Source organism: Ruditapes philippinarum, unplaced genomic scaffold, assembly GCF_026571515.1.
Source record: "Ruditapes philippinarum isolate M1 unplaced genomic scaffold, ASM2657151v2 ctg756_1_1_1_1, whole genome shotgun sequence".
NCBI lineage: Eukaryota > Metazoa > Mollusca > Bivalvia > Venerida > Veneridae > Ruditapes > Ruditapes philippinarum.
This window is the reverse complement of record NW_026864914.1, coordinates 56,403-73,274: the sequence shown is the minus strand read 5'-3', so window position 1 is coordinate 73,274 and position 16,872 is coordinate 56,403. Positions and strand designations below refer to the sequence as shown.

The 16,872-nt window shown below is 32.5% G+C and overlaps 2 protein-coding genes across 2 annotated transcripts; both read right to left on the bottom strand.

Moving 5' to 3' along the window:
• Positions 1-7,350: 7,350 nt before the first annotated feature.
• LOC132727264 (glutathione S-transferase theta-1-like) lies at positions 7,351-10,721 on the bottom strand. Its single transcript, XM_060712689.1, has 4 exons — positions 10,529-10,721; positions 8,996-9,083; positions 8,540-8,693; positions 7,351-7,969 (listed from the first exon to the last, which is right to left on the bottom strand). Exons 1-4 carry the CDS (start codon positions 10,638-10,640, stop codon positions 7,631-7,633), a joined length of 693 nt encoding a protein of 230 aa, XP_060568672.1. The 5' UTR covers positions 10,641-10,721; the 3' UTR covers positions 7,351-7,630.
• Positions 10,722-12,671: 1,950 nt separating this feature from the next.
• LOC132727254 (uncharacterized) lies at positions 12,672-14,105 on the bottom strand. Its single transcript, XM_060712677.1, has one exon. The coding sequence runs from the start codon at positions 14,103-14,105 to the stop codon at positions 12,672-12,674; it is 1,434 nt and encodes a 477-aa protein (XP_060568660.1).
• Between the last annotated feature and the right edge of the window lie 2,767 nt (positions 14,106-16,872).

Sequence of the window (16,872 nt, the reverse complement as noted above, 5' to 3'; positions counted from 1 at the left end):
TAATTTTAAACATACTTTCCTAATTAACTATGATTCCTTAAGTAGGTACTGATTTTCCAAAACTAGGAATGACTTTTCGAGTTTTTCCCAGCAAAACTGCGCGATGGATTTTCTACCATAATATAAAATAGCAGGTTTATTTTTAATGTTACCACAAACAGATCATTTCACAAATATGTATACGATTGAATGAATGATAGCTGATTTTAGATAAAATATAATAAAAAAATAAGAAAAGAAAAATAAAGAAAAAAGTACTGGTTGATTAAGGTTTATTTTGCTATGCGTGTGTCAGATATTCAATTTGAATGATATAAAGGATTTTTATTGGTTTTTTTGTGGAAGATGAAACAAAATAACATGTTACAAATAAAATAAACATACTATTTTTTTTTTATTTTATGCCTAAATACGAGAGTAATTTCCTTGATTTCCACTTGAATACCAGATCTGTTTTCCCCACTCGTAGCTCTCATTATCAGAGTATTTCTCATAAATGCAAGACATGAAGGAAATAATTTCAAAAAATCACCGTTAAATGGTGATGATATTGTCTATTTCATACAAAGAATGAACACTGCAAATGACTGCTAAGGACCGCTAAGGACAGCTAAGGAGCCACAAAAGACTACTAGGGAGGCACACAGGACCTTAAATACCTTCTTTGGCATTCTTATATTATATTTCAGTATGTTTTAGTGACAACAAATGTATAATTTTAATGGAAAATAAAATTAATTAATTTTGGTGATAGAATTTATGCACAAAGGTTCATAATGACCAGCTTCAATTTTTAGAAAAGCAACTCCACATCTAACTTTGGAAAAATGCGCCAATATAATTCCTTTTGATAACTTCTGACTGTGCATAATGGTCTGTTTAATATTCTGTCTTAAGTTCGTATTTTATATTGTCTTAGTTTATTGCCATTTCTTCGTCTGTTCAAACTAGTAGTTGAATTTATTCTCGTTAACCAATCATTTTTGTAATCAAGAAACATTTTTGAAATCAAGAAACAGTTTGTTTTGCAACGAGTTCATTAAATTTGATCTCTTAGGCTGATTATAGAATTGGTTTAATTACAAAGATTAATGGAGACACTTTTGTGTAATAGTATCTATTACTTTCGTTTTGTTTCGTAGACTTACAACCGAGTTCAAGAGATCGGAGAGGGAAGTCATTCCCATGTACGCATGTAACTGCGCCATTCAAAGTACATTTGCCTACAAGGAAGTATCTGCAGGCATGATGGTGGCTGAGTATTTTTGGGTTCCCCATATTGCTGTTCCGTTACATGTTTGTAAACACTTCAATGTAAAGTTTTAATTTATACACTATGATATTTATGAAACTTTTATATTGATTTTGGTTATCATTTTTCACACTATATACCGTTTTTTCTTGTGTTAAATCCACCACGGTAATTTGGTGATGGATATATGTTTATAAATGTCTATACCTATGAAATATTTGTCATATCTTAATCTTTGGTTTGTTTTTATTTTATTTGGTAATTCGGAATCATTGATTCCAATCCTTTATTATATTGATGGCTGAAAACCGCTTCAGTCGACGCTAAGGGGCAGTGGGGATGTTGCAATAACTATATCTGTTATAAACAACTGTTTCATCAACGCTGCAGTATTAACCTTTCCATTTTCCTTTAATTGCTCTAGAGGAAACTCCCTTATTTCAAGACTTTTATTCTGACAATCGCTTTGTGACAGTTGTATAAGGTTGCCCTGTACTTTATTACAGTGTTGCTATAGTTTTCCGATGTAGTTCTTTTGGATCATTGATCACAATACTATATTATATTAAGACTGAATACTGCTTAAGCTGTTGCTAGAGGACTAAATGTTGCACCTTACACCAGTCTCATTCAAAATCGAATCCTCAATTTCGCCTTTTGAATTTGTTTACATTGCATTCAATTTTCCTTTTTTTTTCTGACTGGACGAGATCGGTGGAAAACAACAGCATAGTATTCGTGAGGACATTAATAATTTGAAAGTGCAAAGATCATGAAATATTTCAAATGCCGCGTGGAACACAAACATTTCGCAGTTCTGTGCTTTCTTTGAAGTTATTTAATATTTATTTTGGATAATAATTTCCTAATGCGTTTCTTAAATTAAACATTACATAATTAGATAATTTGATCTGAAAAGAAAGCCGGCTTCTAATAATTCGTTTGAGTTGAGAGTTGATCTAACTACCACTTCGTAAATGATAAGGAAATAGCCCCCACAGTTTCAATAACCGACAGTTCGAGAAAAAGAAAAGAAATTTCTTGTGTTCGTTTGTTTCCATGGTCGATCGATCGATTTATTCAAGGAATATACATAAACACATACATCACATAGTATCGCATATATCTACTTACATATATATGAAAACACACAAAAAATGCAACAAAAATAATTATAAAAAAAAATAATTAATTAGAATGTTTAATGTTACACCAGGATTGCTCATTAAGCTAAAACTTTATTTTCAATGGGGTCCATTTACTGTAAAATTATCACACTAACTTATATAATAATAAATACGAAAGCCTAAAAGTGTCAAATAAAATTAAAAGATAAAAATGCAATGGCGTTATAACGCGAATAAAGGCGTTATAACGCCTTTTGATTAGCGTTATAACGCCTTTTGATTTGCGATCTAACGCCTCTATTCGCGTACAATTACGCCCTTTGATTCGCGTAATTATGCCTTTCAATTCGCGTCATATCGCATATATTCGCGATACTTCGCCTTAATTTGCGTTGCTACGCCTTTTTCGCGTTATTACGCCTTTTGATTCTCGTAATTACGCCTTTTGATTCGCGTAATAACGCCTTTATTCGCGTTATAACGCCTTTGCATTTTTATTAATTTCTTTGACACTATTAGGCTTTCGTAAATAAATGAATTATTAAGAAGTTGAAATAAATGACAATTTTTGCAAAATTGTTCAACAATCAAGACACATTTTCAATATAATAAGAAATGCATGGTTTGCATATTTTATTTATTTATAGATAAAACAAAGGTATCTGTTTTAAGGCCCATTGTGTGTCAAAAATAATTTTATTTTATTTTTCAAAAGTTTTTTTATTTTTGATGTCCGGTTATATTTTTCAAAAAGATAATCATTGGCCGATTAGCTTAGACGTATTCTGTTCTTCTGTTGGTTTTTTTGGCAATAAGTACAATATGGTGATATATAGTACATTATATGGAAGTCAATATGTTATTTTGGTAGTATATTGGCTGAAGACCTAACAGCGCATGCACAAAATAATTGCCAAACGATAAAAATCCTTCTGAAAAAAGCAGAATAATGTTATGGTCCGGAACGTTTTATTCTTTTTACGTACAATATTTATGAGTGTTAAATAACAAAGACATTCTTTGATACAATTTATTCGAGACTCGACCGTAAAGATTATGAAAACAAACAATATAATTTATTGATGATATATCTCATAAAAATATTTCCTTGTAAATAGCTTGATATCCTTTAGAAATTGTAAATTGTGAACAACAATATCTCCAAAACATTAGCTTTTTTTATAAAAATATTTTTAAAAAAGTGTTTAAAAGATAGTTTTAAAGAAGTTAAAAACCAATAAATAATTACGTGTGGTGACCAACCCACAACGATCATTCCGAAACCTTACGCATGTAAAAAAATCTATATAAATAAAAACTAAAGTCCGAAATATATATAGAACAAAAGGAGTACGCAATTTTAAAAAACTGCACACTCAAGATTAGAAATTTTATTTGGGTTTATGAGCGGAAGTTTACTCTTTAAGAAACAAAGAATGGGAGATGATTATATTTATTTAGCTCTCGATGATAAATAAATAAATTCAGCGGAAATTTTTACGTGTAGGGCTTTATTCAAATTGTGGTGAATTATATTATTTTTTTTTATTTTAATATTTAATCAAAGCATTTTTGTTAATATGTACTCTTATTACTGATTTGTTTTGAACTTTCTTTCGCATAATTTCTATAATCACCATGCGTTCGGTTGTGACTATTTTGTTTCTAAAAAAATGAATTCAGAGTATTCTTTATCTCTAGTTACGTACAAAGGGCTATCATATCTTTATTTTTTGTGTGAAAATGTTTCTTCAGTATCCAATTTCTTTTAGCATAATGTGAAATGACATCTTTTGAACAGTAGATACAAATATTATAATATTCTTAAATTCTTAATTACACGGCATAAATAAATTTTTAAGTGATACACGCAAGTTATTCATCTCCACGATTTAAACATACATCAACTTTTTCATTAAAGGGAGGAAAGCGAGATTTAGATAAATCTCAAAGTACGTATTGGTTATTTCCCTTGTACTAAAATAGTAACTATGTTTTTTCATTTATTCAAATCAAATAAAGTCAACTGCTGAGTATATAAGGTATAATCTAAATACCGACATATATGCATTGGTTCCAAAGTACATACATGCATACGTCAAAAGACACATTTTGGAAGATTCAGCTGCTTTAAAAATATAAAAAAGTTACTATTACTTTGTATCGAATAACCGTTGCGCTTGAATGTGAATCACATGTCCCGACACTGTGTGTTCGAATCCCGCCAGGGACTTTGGATTCATTCATGTGAGGACACTATCCAGACAGCTTACGAAAAGTCGCGAGTTCTACTGTCTACTGAAATCCCTCCCATTCACCCATGAATATAGTTTGGCCATTCTATTATTTAGTCGTGGTTATCAATTTTAATGAATTATTTGTTTGAAATATTCACAATATTGATAAAATCCTATTGCGAGACGTAAAACCTTATTGAAACATTTATACCGAACCTTCATTTGAGCCGCGTCACGACAAAACCAACATGGTGGGTTTGCTACCAGCATGGATCCAGACCAGCCTGCGCATCCGAACGAACAAAATGGATCCTGATAAGACTGCGTGGATGCGCAGACTGGTCTGGATCCATGCTGGTCACAAACCAATTATATTGGTTTTGTCGTGACGCGGCTCATTAGTTGTTTACAAAATGATAAATGTGTGGTTTTGTGTCATTATTTAAAGCATTTGATCGTTTCTGTAAGGATTTGTTTGTTTAGGTTTTACGTCACAACGACACAGTATATGCCATATGGTGACGTTTCAGCTTTACTGGTGGGAGAAGACCTCATTTGCCCATTCCGTGCATGAATTAAGGCTCGAACATAGGCACCTGAGTAGAACCACCAACGTTCCGTACGCTTGCTGGATATCCTTCTCACATCAAAGAATCCAAAGTCTCTGTCCTATTTCGAACCCGCCGTGGTGATTTGAAGTCAACGACCTTAACCACTCGGCCACGGACGTGCTGTGCTGTAAGGAGTTAAATAATGAAGGTTATGGACATAATAATTTAGACTGTTTATTTAATATGCTATGTTGCGCCTTGATAATTATTTAAGTGATAGTCTATAGATTTTCTTTTCAACTTGGAAATGGGTCATATAATGTGTCATTTGGACGGCCTTTTTTGTGCAAATACTACAATGGTTGTAAAATATTGTACAGGTTTATTCTTTATAATGAATAAGATTCAAATAACACACTAGGTTAGCATTTAGAACACCTTAACAATACACGTAAAACACGTGTCATACTATATATTAAAATGTGACGTAAATTTAACCCATTTTATTCTGAAATTCAGGTCTATATTTTATCTACAGCAATTATTTCTATAATGCATTGGGTACCGCAACTCTTATTACCTGCATTTATAAATCAGATATACATTTTTTACTTTGTCTAACAGTATCACATTTCAGTCCATATTTATCAAGCAGTCAAAATCTTATTTTCAATTTTTCGTTTAAGCAGTTTTAGGATATGTATAAATATTTTCAATTTTTTGCATTACGACTGCAGATCTAAATTCTATAAATATTTAATAACAACAGTCTGGTTACAGTGCGATCTGCACATGCGTCTTTTTAAGTTTTTAAAAGACGTTATCTTAACTTCTAAATGATGAAAACTTAATTGGATTCATTGAACCACCAAATTAAAAACAACAACAACAACAACAACAACAAAAATAACAGCATAAGAACCTTATATAATTCCAATAAATGTATTACCAGTATATCGTACTGATTACGTAATCATGACCACAACAGAATGTCGTCTCTTCATTCCGAGGCCCCATATAGGCTTCCGTATAATACAGACTTTAAAAAAAATACTCTCCAGTGCATTCATAATTGTGTAACAGTGATAAGTGTCATGTCAGAAAAGAAGGCCATACATTTACGTTTCTATAATTTCTGCAACGAACAGACCTGTTCAAGTTGAAAAACTATTTTAGATACTATCTCTCTGTATTTTTTTTATAAATTGAAAAAGAAAAAGGTTCATGTTACAAATAAATTATGTAAGGTATCATATCTACTGCACAAAGCAAAACTCACGCATGGATCTCTGGCCGGCCATGTAAAAATAATTGAAATACATGTCTTTAAAGATATATCGAGTTAAAGTTTTCGCTATATACTGTCTGAAAATATATAAAAAAAAACAGTAACGTAAGCTTAAATTTTGAGTAGTTTATTAATCTGAAAAGGAAGCAGCTGTAATATAATTAATGCGTTTTTATGAGGATACCAGCGTTGCCTCGGTGAATCATTCACGAAATCAGCATTACTTCATACTACATTTTAACTGCTTATTTCACTTTATTACATTTTAGCTGCTTATTTCACTTTATTACATTTTAGCCGTGCTTATTTCACGTTATTACAATTTAGCTGCTTATTTCCTTTTATTTCATTTTAGTCGTGCTTATTTCAGTATCTTATGACAGAAATTCGGCAAAAGTTTTAGGTAAACTGAATATATAAAACATTGAGTAATCATAATATATGTTATTACAGACGAAACTCAAACATTGCATTATGGTAGCCAGGAAAATGTAAATAATATTTATAATGCAATTTTTCTTCTTTTTTTTCTCTCTCTTATTTTATTTATTTAATTATTTATCTTCTTTCTTTTTTCTTTTCTTTGGGGGGGGGGGGGGGGGTGAGAGCGCTTGGTCTGGGGCGTGAAGAAGCACTCATACTTAGATAGGTACATTCCTAAATGTTATTATTTTTGTTTCTTGTTTGGTTGTTTTTGCAATTCAGAAGATAGGAAAAACAATATAAGTTGTCAGTTATAATTTTAATTTAAATAAAATCTTAAACTAAAGTAAAATAAGTATCACTATGTGTATAAAACCAACAATGTAAATTATACGAACAAGCATTATAGACAAGCAACATTAATGGTGTGAAAATGAATGACGTCATGCTTATATAAAAAATTTGTTGATTAATGACCATGATAAAAATAATGTAGTGTTTGTAAAATGTTAAGAGTTCAAATAAAAACTTGCAAGGTAACGTTTTCTTTCATATGGCAAACGTTTTTAACTTATTATATGTCCAAAAAATTGCACACATTCATTTTTGAATTAGTGTGTTTTAAATGTAGTAAGTGCCATTTTCCTTTTTATTTTATCCCGACAGCAACTATTCATAGATCAAACATGTTAATAAATGTTCTGTGACGAAATGTTCAACACAGTGACAATGCATTGTTACGTCATTTTATTTTACGCTTTCATGTACTTTTCTCTGAATGAATCAATTTCAACATTTCCGGGTGTCCATTCTGCTCCAATTGCTTTAACTACTCGTTCAAACCACGCCTTAACCTTCGGATTACTTTTTACAAGATTGTCAAGCTCGTTCACTGCATGAAGCTGATAAAGCTCGCAAACTCCTAAAATATCAGCTACGGACATTTTACTCCCTCCGATAAATTGCTTATCTTGTAAAAAGTAGTCCGCTAAATGCGTAACACTTCTGGTCACTTCCGCCTTTGCTGCGGTCACTTTTTCTACATCCATTGGTTGCTTGCTGAATGCAAGAACGCCCACCTTATCTCTGAACTGAATTACAAAACATGCATGTATTAGAAGAAGCTGTTAATTCATTTTAATGCTAAGAAAACATTTTCAGTTTTCCCAAGAGATTTTCTCCTTGGTTCAGAAAACCCTTTCAAACCGAACACAATTTTGGTCAAACAAGACTTCTAGACGACTGAATAAATAATTAAAAGCAAGAGTGCTTGTTTCGGTCAACAGATCTTTTACAATACAAACAAACTACAAGCAAACTACATTTTCCCAGATAAAAAAATGTTAAAGTTCTTAAGTATGTTATCGTTTCACTTAAAACAGAAATAGAAACAAGGGTCCAGTGTAACGGTTCCTGCGTTATCCTGACACCCTGAACGAATTTCCAACGATAATTACACATTAAAGATATTTGTATATATACTTGTTTACTATATTACCCTGGCTTAGTAGCTCGGGTAATATAAACTTATAACCGTTTAAAAAACTGGTCATATAACCTTGTCAAATATATACGAGTAAATATAACTATAATAATATAACTGGGTCATATAACATTGCCAAATATATACGAGTTTATATAATTATAATAATATAACCTACCATTCCTTGAAAGACTGTGATACAATTTGATCGTATTGTAGAACCTTGCCATGAAAGAAACTCGTCAACTCGAGCCTGGTTCTTAGGGTTATCAGCGGCGAACCATTGGGCCGGCAACTTCTTCTTTGACACAATGTATCTCATTATAGCCAAGCTAAAAACATTAAATGTCTGGTTAGAAATACTGTAAATTCACTTAATTTGATGGTCATGAAATTTCGTGGTTTTATCACAAAGGACATTTTCATGGGTTCTTATATTTGTTGATTGTCTTTTCTATTTTCGCTTGCAGTGTATAACATTTTACAAGTTTATTACTTCAATGCAACCCTTAAGTCTGCTTTACATATTTTACCATCTTATGACTTCAAGACCACTTGCGATATGTGTCCAACCTGTTATCATGGGCTCACTTAACATATAACTTACTATACAACACGGATAACTCTTACCTACCTTTCAGATAACGCGAATCCATCATCGATGATAACTGGTACCTTGTGGTAGGGATTTTTCTTCAAAAATTCTGGTGTAAGATGTTCACCTGAAATAAGAGATGGTAGTTATTATATTACAGTCAAACTTGTGCTAAAGGACACGTTCCAATACTGAAGAAACTTTTTTACTTTTAAATGTGTTTTGGTATTTCTTTATGTTCCGTTATAATAAGCTATAATCTACATTGACTAGCATTATATGCCCAATTGTTAATATCTTCATCAAGCTTTGATAAAAAAGAATTATTATTCAGAATTTTTTCTTTTTCTTTAAAGGCCCATTTTGCCCTAAAATGCTTTTATTTATTTAATAAAACAGTTTATATGGTTTATCTACAGTTTCTGAGGTCTTTAAAAGCTTTCAAGTAAATTCGCCGTGGTTTCATTTAAAATATTTTTACTTTTGTAACGTATAACTGATCTAAATGTTTACAAAATATTCTACTCATCGTGAAATAAGATTATATATCTGTTGTTTCATGTTGTAAAAGTTTGGTATTTTCTGCTGCTTTTTTAAAAATTGTATTGTTCAATAACCAAAGTTGTAACACAAATTATTTGCAATATTTGTTCAGAATAAACCTTTTTCAAACGAGAAGTTGTCTGCCATTTCAGCCAAAGCTCAGTATGTACAAATTAATAGATATGCTTAAGTCAAAACAGACTAGTTCTAAACAATCTAAGCAAATTAATCAATTTAGCCAATATGAAAAGAAATTATTTATTGAATTCATATCATAGACTATAACAATGTTCATTATATTCACTGTTAGACACTTTCTTAGTGAATAAAATACTGCCATTCAATATCTAAGTTCATACTTATCAGAGCTTATTCTCCAGATTTTATAAATTGAAACATTTATTATTCTACAACATTTTACAAGATGTTTGACAAAACGTATAAGTATTAAAAATGTTTATAAATGTATGTACGTGAAATGATTTTTCATCTTCCTATTCAGAAGCAGAGACGAGTCTAAAATAATACACGAGAAAGCACACATACCATTTTATCAGACTGTAAATGTCAAGTATGAGTAAGACTGCAAATGAAATAGTACATGGACTGGTAGCTTTAAATAAACTCGTGAAATACATTTATATAATCGCTTTAAAACCTCCGACGCATATACTGACCCCAACGGCTAAACCCCCGTTTAAATAGTACCATTATCCTATATTAATATGGCATAAAAACCAGCCAGGTCTTATGTAAACATTTAAAGTGTACTTTACTTAAAAATAAATTGCAAATATCGGCAAATTTATACCAAAACTTAAATGCCTGTGGTCCATCGTTTTTACAAATAACAAAGTTATAGTTTTTGCAACATACAAATTCGGTCTCACGACCGAAAAGTTTTCAATTCGTTTAATTATTTTGATAATTAAAAAACAAGCTCCTTTTTTCTGTTAAAGCGACAGAATACATTATCGTTTTTTTTTTGTTGTTGTTTTTTAACAGATTAAAAGAAATTAATTTTCTTACCTTTTAGAAGTGACACCGAGCATCCTTTAAAATCTACCTTAGCACATTTGAGAAGAAAATAGACTGCCCTGCAGGGCTGTGAAAGCAAATCGTAGTAAAATTCGAGACCCATGCTTACAAGGTTATTTTTATCAGCTGTTTACCTAAACGTTTGCTTAAAATTTGTGTTATGCCACAACAGGAATGTCCGCGCACTTTTAAATAACATTTTCACGAGGGGAATAGCGAAAGTTCTGAAACATTGTCACATGTGATAAGTTGTATTAAACGAGGGTTAACCAAAATGTTATTTGCCTTTGTCTGTCATTCTTTTAATTCTTAATTCTTCTTGCAGTAGAGATTCGGAACAGTCGGGAATGTTATACTTCAGTGTTTAAGTAAGCCTTAGATTACATTCTGATTCAGATTATAATTGAATAATGTAATGGTCAACGTTGCTTAAGTTCTTAACTTTAAATTGACTTATGTAATTCATATGTCTGTACACTATTGATAAAGTTAACGGCCCGTCACGCATTTGCTTTATCACAATGTTATTGCAGCTTGCAAATGGGTTAGTCTATAGTACTAATACTATAAGGCGAATAAATGTGGTGGGTTCGTTCATGTAAAAATCATTCGAAGCGCGATTTTCAGTTTTAGTCCATCTTACAGTCATGCGTTTGTAAGCATTAGATCTGTATGCTGCCAAACGAACGGATCATCGTTACATCCCGCTATTTAGTATGAAAAAAGCAGGAGCAAAGTTTGGTTTACATTTAAATGTAGGCTAAAATGTTAGACGCATATGGAGTCAAGCTCCCAAACCCCCAATATTGATAAAAATAGATCAGAAAGTAAAGAAATTATTAAATCATAAGATGTGAATCAAGAACTTAGATAACAGATCATTCCTAGTCTATAACTTTGGCTTTCCAGATTATTTGGAAGTACCGCATTCCATGCACTTCAAGTTTCGTTCTGAACACTTTGGCGTTCAATGTACTTTGGAATTATTTCCTTTCCATGCAGTTCAAATGGCGTTCCGAACACAGACGTTTAAAATGTGCTCCAAACACTATGGAATTCTATTTACTTTGAAAATATGTGCTTTCTTTGCACTTCAAATGGCTTTCTGAATACTGGGGTTCCATGTACTTTAAATGACGCTCCGAACACTGTAGCGTTCTACAAATGTATTTACTTTGGATGTACGTGCGCTCCAGGCACTTCAAACGGCTTTCTGAACACTGATCACCAATGTTCCATGTACATTAAATCGCGCTCCGAACACTTTGACGTTGTAGGCACTTTGACTTTTCTGTTTCATTATATTGCAAACTTTAAATGCAAGACTGATATATACACCTGGAAATAAGTTAAGCACATCCCGAAATTTAAAATTTGTTGTGATTGAAAGCACTGTCATGAGATGACGATTTAATTGAGCTAATAAATAGTAGTGTGATAAGTAGCGATACCAATTTAGTAATTATAAACCATTAAATGTATGAATGTTTATAAGTATGGTGTTGAAGCGTTCACAAAATATTTACTGACGGATATTTTTGGTAAATGTTGACGATTACGTAACCTAAAATGACATTATTGAGTAACGTGTGTAACCGTCATGATAGTCTGGACCCGGGTGATAGTCTTAAAGAGAATTCTGGTTACATATCAGCAACCTTCTTCCAGGAAATAGATCTTTAAAAAAAAGTTCTCTTCGAGAGATTCAAACTTAAGAATCCGCAGTTGATATTGTCGGATAGGGTATTATACTACGATAATAATGTACAACACGTTGTGTCTGGTTTATACGTCTATTCAAACTACTAACGTTATACTACAAAACATAGGAAGTGACGTACTCTAACGTCACGCATACTTTGGCGTCATTTAACGGCACATGATTATGAGCGCAATTCCCGACATTCTGGGGGCCGCAAAATGATAAATTATTAAAATTAATATCAGTTAATTTCAACAAATCTTAGATATACATTTGTAGATTCTAACTCCTTTCTAAAATACATTTAAATAAAAAGTCATTTTTTGAATAACACAAATGTCTCTCAATTGATAATTCATATATCTTATAAATGTTTATAGTCTGTGACTTTAATAATAACTGCACTCCTTCTCATTTCTCTGTAACGCTTCTCTACGTGTCGTAATCTTTGAACGCTTCATATGCGGCACTTGACTGTAAAGTTGCAGGTTGTGCTTGATTTGTGGGTTGATATTCGGTTGAAGATTGGGTTGACTCGCTAGCACCGATATTTATATTTGAATCTGGACTACTTTCACATATACTATGGTGATGTTTTCTTCTACATTTGAAGCACTTGTAGTTTGATGGACAGTTAATGACTTGGTGGTGAATATTCAAGCAATTAAAACATAAATGTTTATTTCTTATAATGTCTTTTCTAGCTCTCATATCAATTACTTTTGTACAGTCTTTGGCATTGTGATATTCGTTGCAAAAAATGCACTGTTCCTGGTCATCAAACGTTTCGCGTGCGGAATTCTGTGTCACGTGACTTCCGGTTCCTGTTTTCTGTCTCGCGCCCGTGAAAAACGACGCTGTAGTTCTATAACCTGTTAAATCATCTGTAGTCTGCCCGGCCTCCATGATTTTCAGTTCACGGTATAACGCTTTTCGTAAAGTTTCTAATAACCACTCATCGCTGCCATTTTCTCGTGCTAAACTCTTGCGAATTTCTGCCGGAAGTTCGTCTATAATGACTGGTACTAAAAGAGTTCCGTACGTATTTTGACACTGACCTAGGGATTCCAATCCGCGAATATAAGCTTCTAATTTGTCGTAATAGTTTCTCATACTGTGTAGAGTATTGCTCGGGGCTGGCAGGTTTAGTAACGCCTGTATATACGCATGAATGATTTTATGAGACTGTCCGAACCTCTCCTTCAGTAAATCGACTGCTTGTATGTAATTTGCATGCGTAAGTGCAAATCCTTGAATAACTTGAGCCGCACTGCCTTCTAGTTGCGTCTTCAAATAACTAAATTGTTGTACTTCTGTAAGATTCGGGTTTTGATGAACAGAGGAATCAAAAGCATCCCAAAAACTTTGCCATTCGAGAATGTCACCACTAAATACAGGTAGTGATAATTTCGGCAGTCTCTGATAAAGCGACGTATTTGAATGAAATGTACTCACATTTTGCAAAGAACTGTTACCATTATTCACGTTATTATTTTCGATCAGGGAACCACTTCCGTCTTTGTTCTGGTTTTGCGGGTTAGTTGGTTCGCTATAAGCATTCTGTTGTTCTTCAGTGTTGCTTTTTCTGTTTTCGCTATAAGCTCGAAGTTCTCTCACCTTTATCTCCAACGTTAATCCATATTCTTCACTATTTACTATTTCCTCCTCGATGTCGATTACTTCCGTTAGTTCTAAAATCTTTTCGTTTAAGGATTTGATCGTCTCTGCTTTTCTGACAATGGCTTTGAGAATTGCGTTAAATTCTATCATCGATGAATTCTCTTTCCCCCGTTCAATTCGTTCAAGCTGAATTTCTATACATCTTCGTTGACCTTCTCTCATTGATCGCAATTTATCTATCTTCATAATGTTTTCGTCACGGCACCAATGTCGGATAGGGTATTATACTACGATAATAATGTACAACACGTTGTGTCTGGTTTATACGTCTATTCAAACTACTAACGTTATACTACAAAACATAGGAAGTGACGTACTCTAACGTCACGCATACGTTGGCGTCATTTAACGGCACATGATTATGAGCGCAATTCCCGACAGATATGATCAATATTTTCTCGCTTGACAGAGCGGGCAGTCTGGATATCAAATATTCAAAATAACTAGTATTTATTTATGTATTAAGAAATACCTATTGCTGGAAAATATATAATTTATTATATAATATGAATGATAAATATATATTTATTATTCAACGTGTTAATGAAATATCTGTGAAGTTTTTTTTTACAAATTAGTAAGAAAAGTGTCGCAAAATATATGCCACAGACAGTATGAACATTTTTAAACAAATAAAGGGTGGCAAAGTGGTGCTTTATTTGGGGTTAAGAAATAGTGACATACAACCTTAAAACGGTTAAATTTAGAACACCCATTTGGCTTAGATTTTACAAACTTTCTATCAATATCTTAAGCACATTGCACATTATAACTTTATCTATTCAACTATGAACACAAAATGAGAAAAGGATATTTTTCTTCAAAATATCATATCATTTAAAGGTATTATAATAATTGTAATACAAACATTTAGATGATTACCTACTCTCTTAAATGTATGTTACAGGTAAACCTTTATGGCAGGCCATCTTCCAACCGTGATCCCGTACACGACTTTTTCCGCCGCTAAATGTCCAAACCTCGCGTCGGTCACAAAGTCTTTGCTACGAATTGTTACAACGGTAAATGGAAATGTCGCACGATTTTCCTATTGCGTTAAACCGTAAAATGTTAATTCATATTAACTTAGGCTGTTGGGCTGTTGTTGGTCTCGGCCCATTGAAATTTCGTGCTATATGTTCTATAGTAAAAATCAGTCACATTTGAGGTTTAATTCTGGACTCAACTGTTCTTGATTAATTATATACTTTCTTCAACTTTAAACATCAACACTATCTAAGTAAAATGAGGTCCAAAATATAATATGTTAGCCATCTACTTTTTTCAGAATTCTTTTTTCTGTTGTAACACTATTGAATTTCACTACTTTTAATATTCCTGACTGTTAGCGGGTAGTACCTCTTTAATCCTTCCGCCAACAAATGAGGTCTTGGAGAATACACACACAAAAACTACTTTTAGAGTAATCATGTAACACACAAAAACTACACAAATGCAATAACTACACTTTCATTGTGACATATTAACCTAGAGATGCCATAGATTGGGCCGCTTCAAAATTTTAAAGAACTACTTTCTAGACTACAACGGATCGGATCTTATTCTGTACCCGGATGAGACCTGTTACATTCTTATCGAATCGTGCAACATTTTCTACAGCATTCTTTTTATAGAAGATGGACACCCCTACGGTTATATCAATGTAAAAAACACAATAGCGTACATCTACATGTATATACCTAACATTAAGCGCAGTTACATTCATATACATTACTTTCATCACTCTCTTTGGTTAAAACATGTCTATTTAAGCTCGATTGCGAAACAAGTTCTTGCAACTTTTATTAATCACTTTACAGTCCGCTTCCTAGAACCATCCAGTACTGGTGTCATGTGAAAAAAACATGGTAGTGGCCAGCTTAGGGCTCGAACTGATGGTCCCTGGGTAGAGAGGCAGTCAGCTTAACCACTAGGCCACCGCTCCCCTGTCATAATTTCAAAGGATAAATAAATGAATAAATAAATAAATCAATAAACAAACCCTTCGCTAACTTTATTTCAATATGAATTCACATTTTGTTGCAAAATTGAAAAATTACAAGATTGATTCGAAAAAGCCTGTTTGCAAGCCGTACCATGTTGATAATAACTTTATATGAAAGAAGATGGGTTATAATCTCGCAGTTTGACTGTAATATTAATATTTCCGCATGGGGAAAATTGAAAGTTATATTTATCAAGATAGCAATTATTAAGACCAAATATAGTTTGACGTCTATAAATAGACTTACGTTGGCCATAATATATCGAATGCCGTTTATTTAATAGAACAAAGTTATATAGAACATCGAACGTGATCTAATGAGATGTAACCAAAATAAAATAACATTATATATAAACATTTGGTTAAGACTAAGCGATCAATCAAAAAGAACTTGCCGCAACCAGAATCGGTCGCCGCGTTTTATGACATCTATTTATGAAGGATGTCCCCAAAAGAAACGGGAAGAAATGGGCGATAGTTTGCATGTTATATGACAAGATAATTCTTTTAGCAATCTGGTTAAAATCTGCTCCTAAATAATGCTACGCATTAGAAGTAAGTAGATTTGAAATTCTTTGAGCTGCATGTTTCCAGATGAGCCAAACCATTTCAAGAAAATCTAACCAAAAATGTACTAACAATGTAAGAAAAGTAAAATAATTCAAGATTCAAGTGATAATGTACATGTTATGTGCGATTGATAGCTGTATCTAGAACACCATATTTCTACTGCGTGACTAACGCAGTAAGAGCTATTTTTGGATATTTGTTCCGCTTTTAGTAATGTACGTGGAATGTAAGTGCCCTTTGCAATGTGCAAATTACTGTCTTTATTCTCTTCACAATATTTTACTTTTAAACACATTTTAATTACATGTATTTATGAAAATTAGCATAAATCTGGCATGCTGATTTAAAGAGAAAATAGGTCTATAATGTAAGGTCTGT

What these genes read in the sequence shown, in the direction of transcription:
- LOC132727264 (XM_060712689.1), bottom strand. Translation starts at nt 10,640, where the DNA reads ATGGGTCTCGAATTTTACTACGATTTGCTTTCACAGCCCTGCAGGGCA. An exon ending in CTCGGTGTCACTTCTAAAAG is followed by an intron (nt 9,084 to 10,528) that starts GTAAGAAAATTA and finishes CTCTTATTTCAG; the next exon opens with GTGAACATCTTACACCAGAA. An exon ending in TCACAGTCTTTCAAGGAATG is followed by an intron (nt 7,970 to 8,539) that starts GTAGGTTATATT and finishes TTTGTAATTCAG; the next exon opens with TTCAGAGATAAGGTGGGCGT.
- LOC132727254 (XM_060712677.1), bottom strand. Translation starts at nt 14,105, where the DNA reads ATGAAGATAGATAAATTGCGATCAATGAGAGAAGGTCAACGAAGATGT.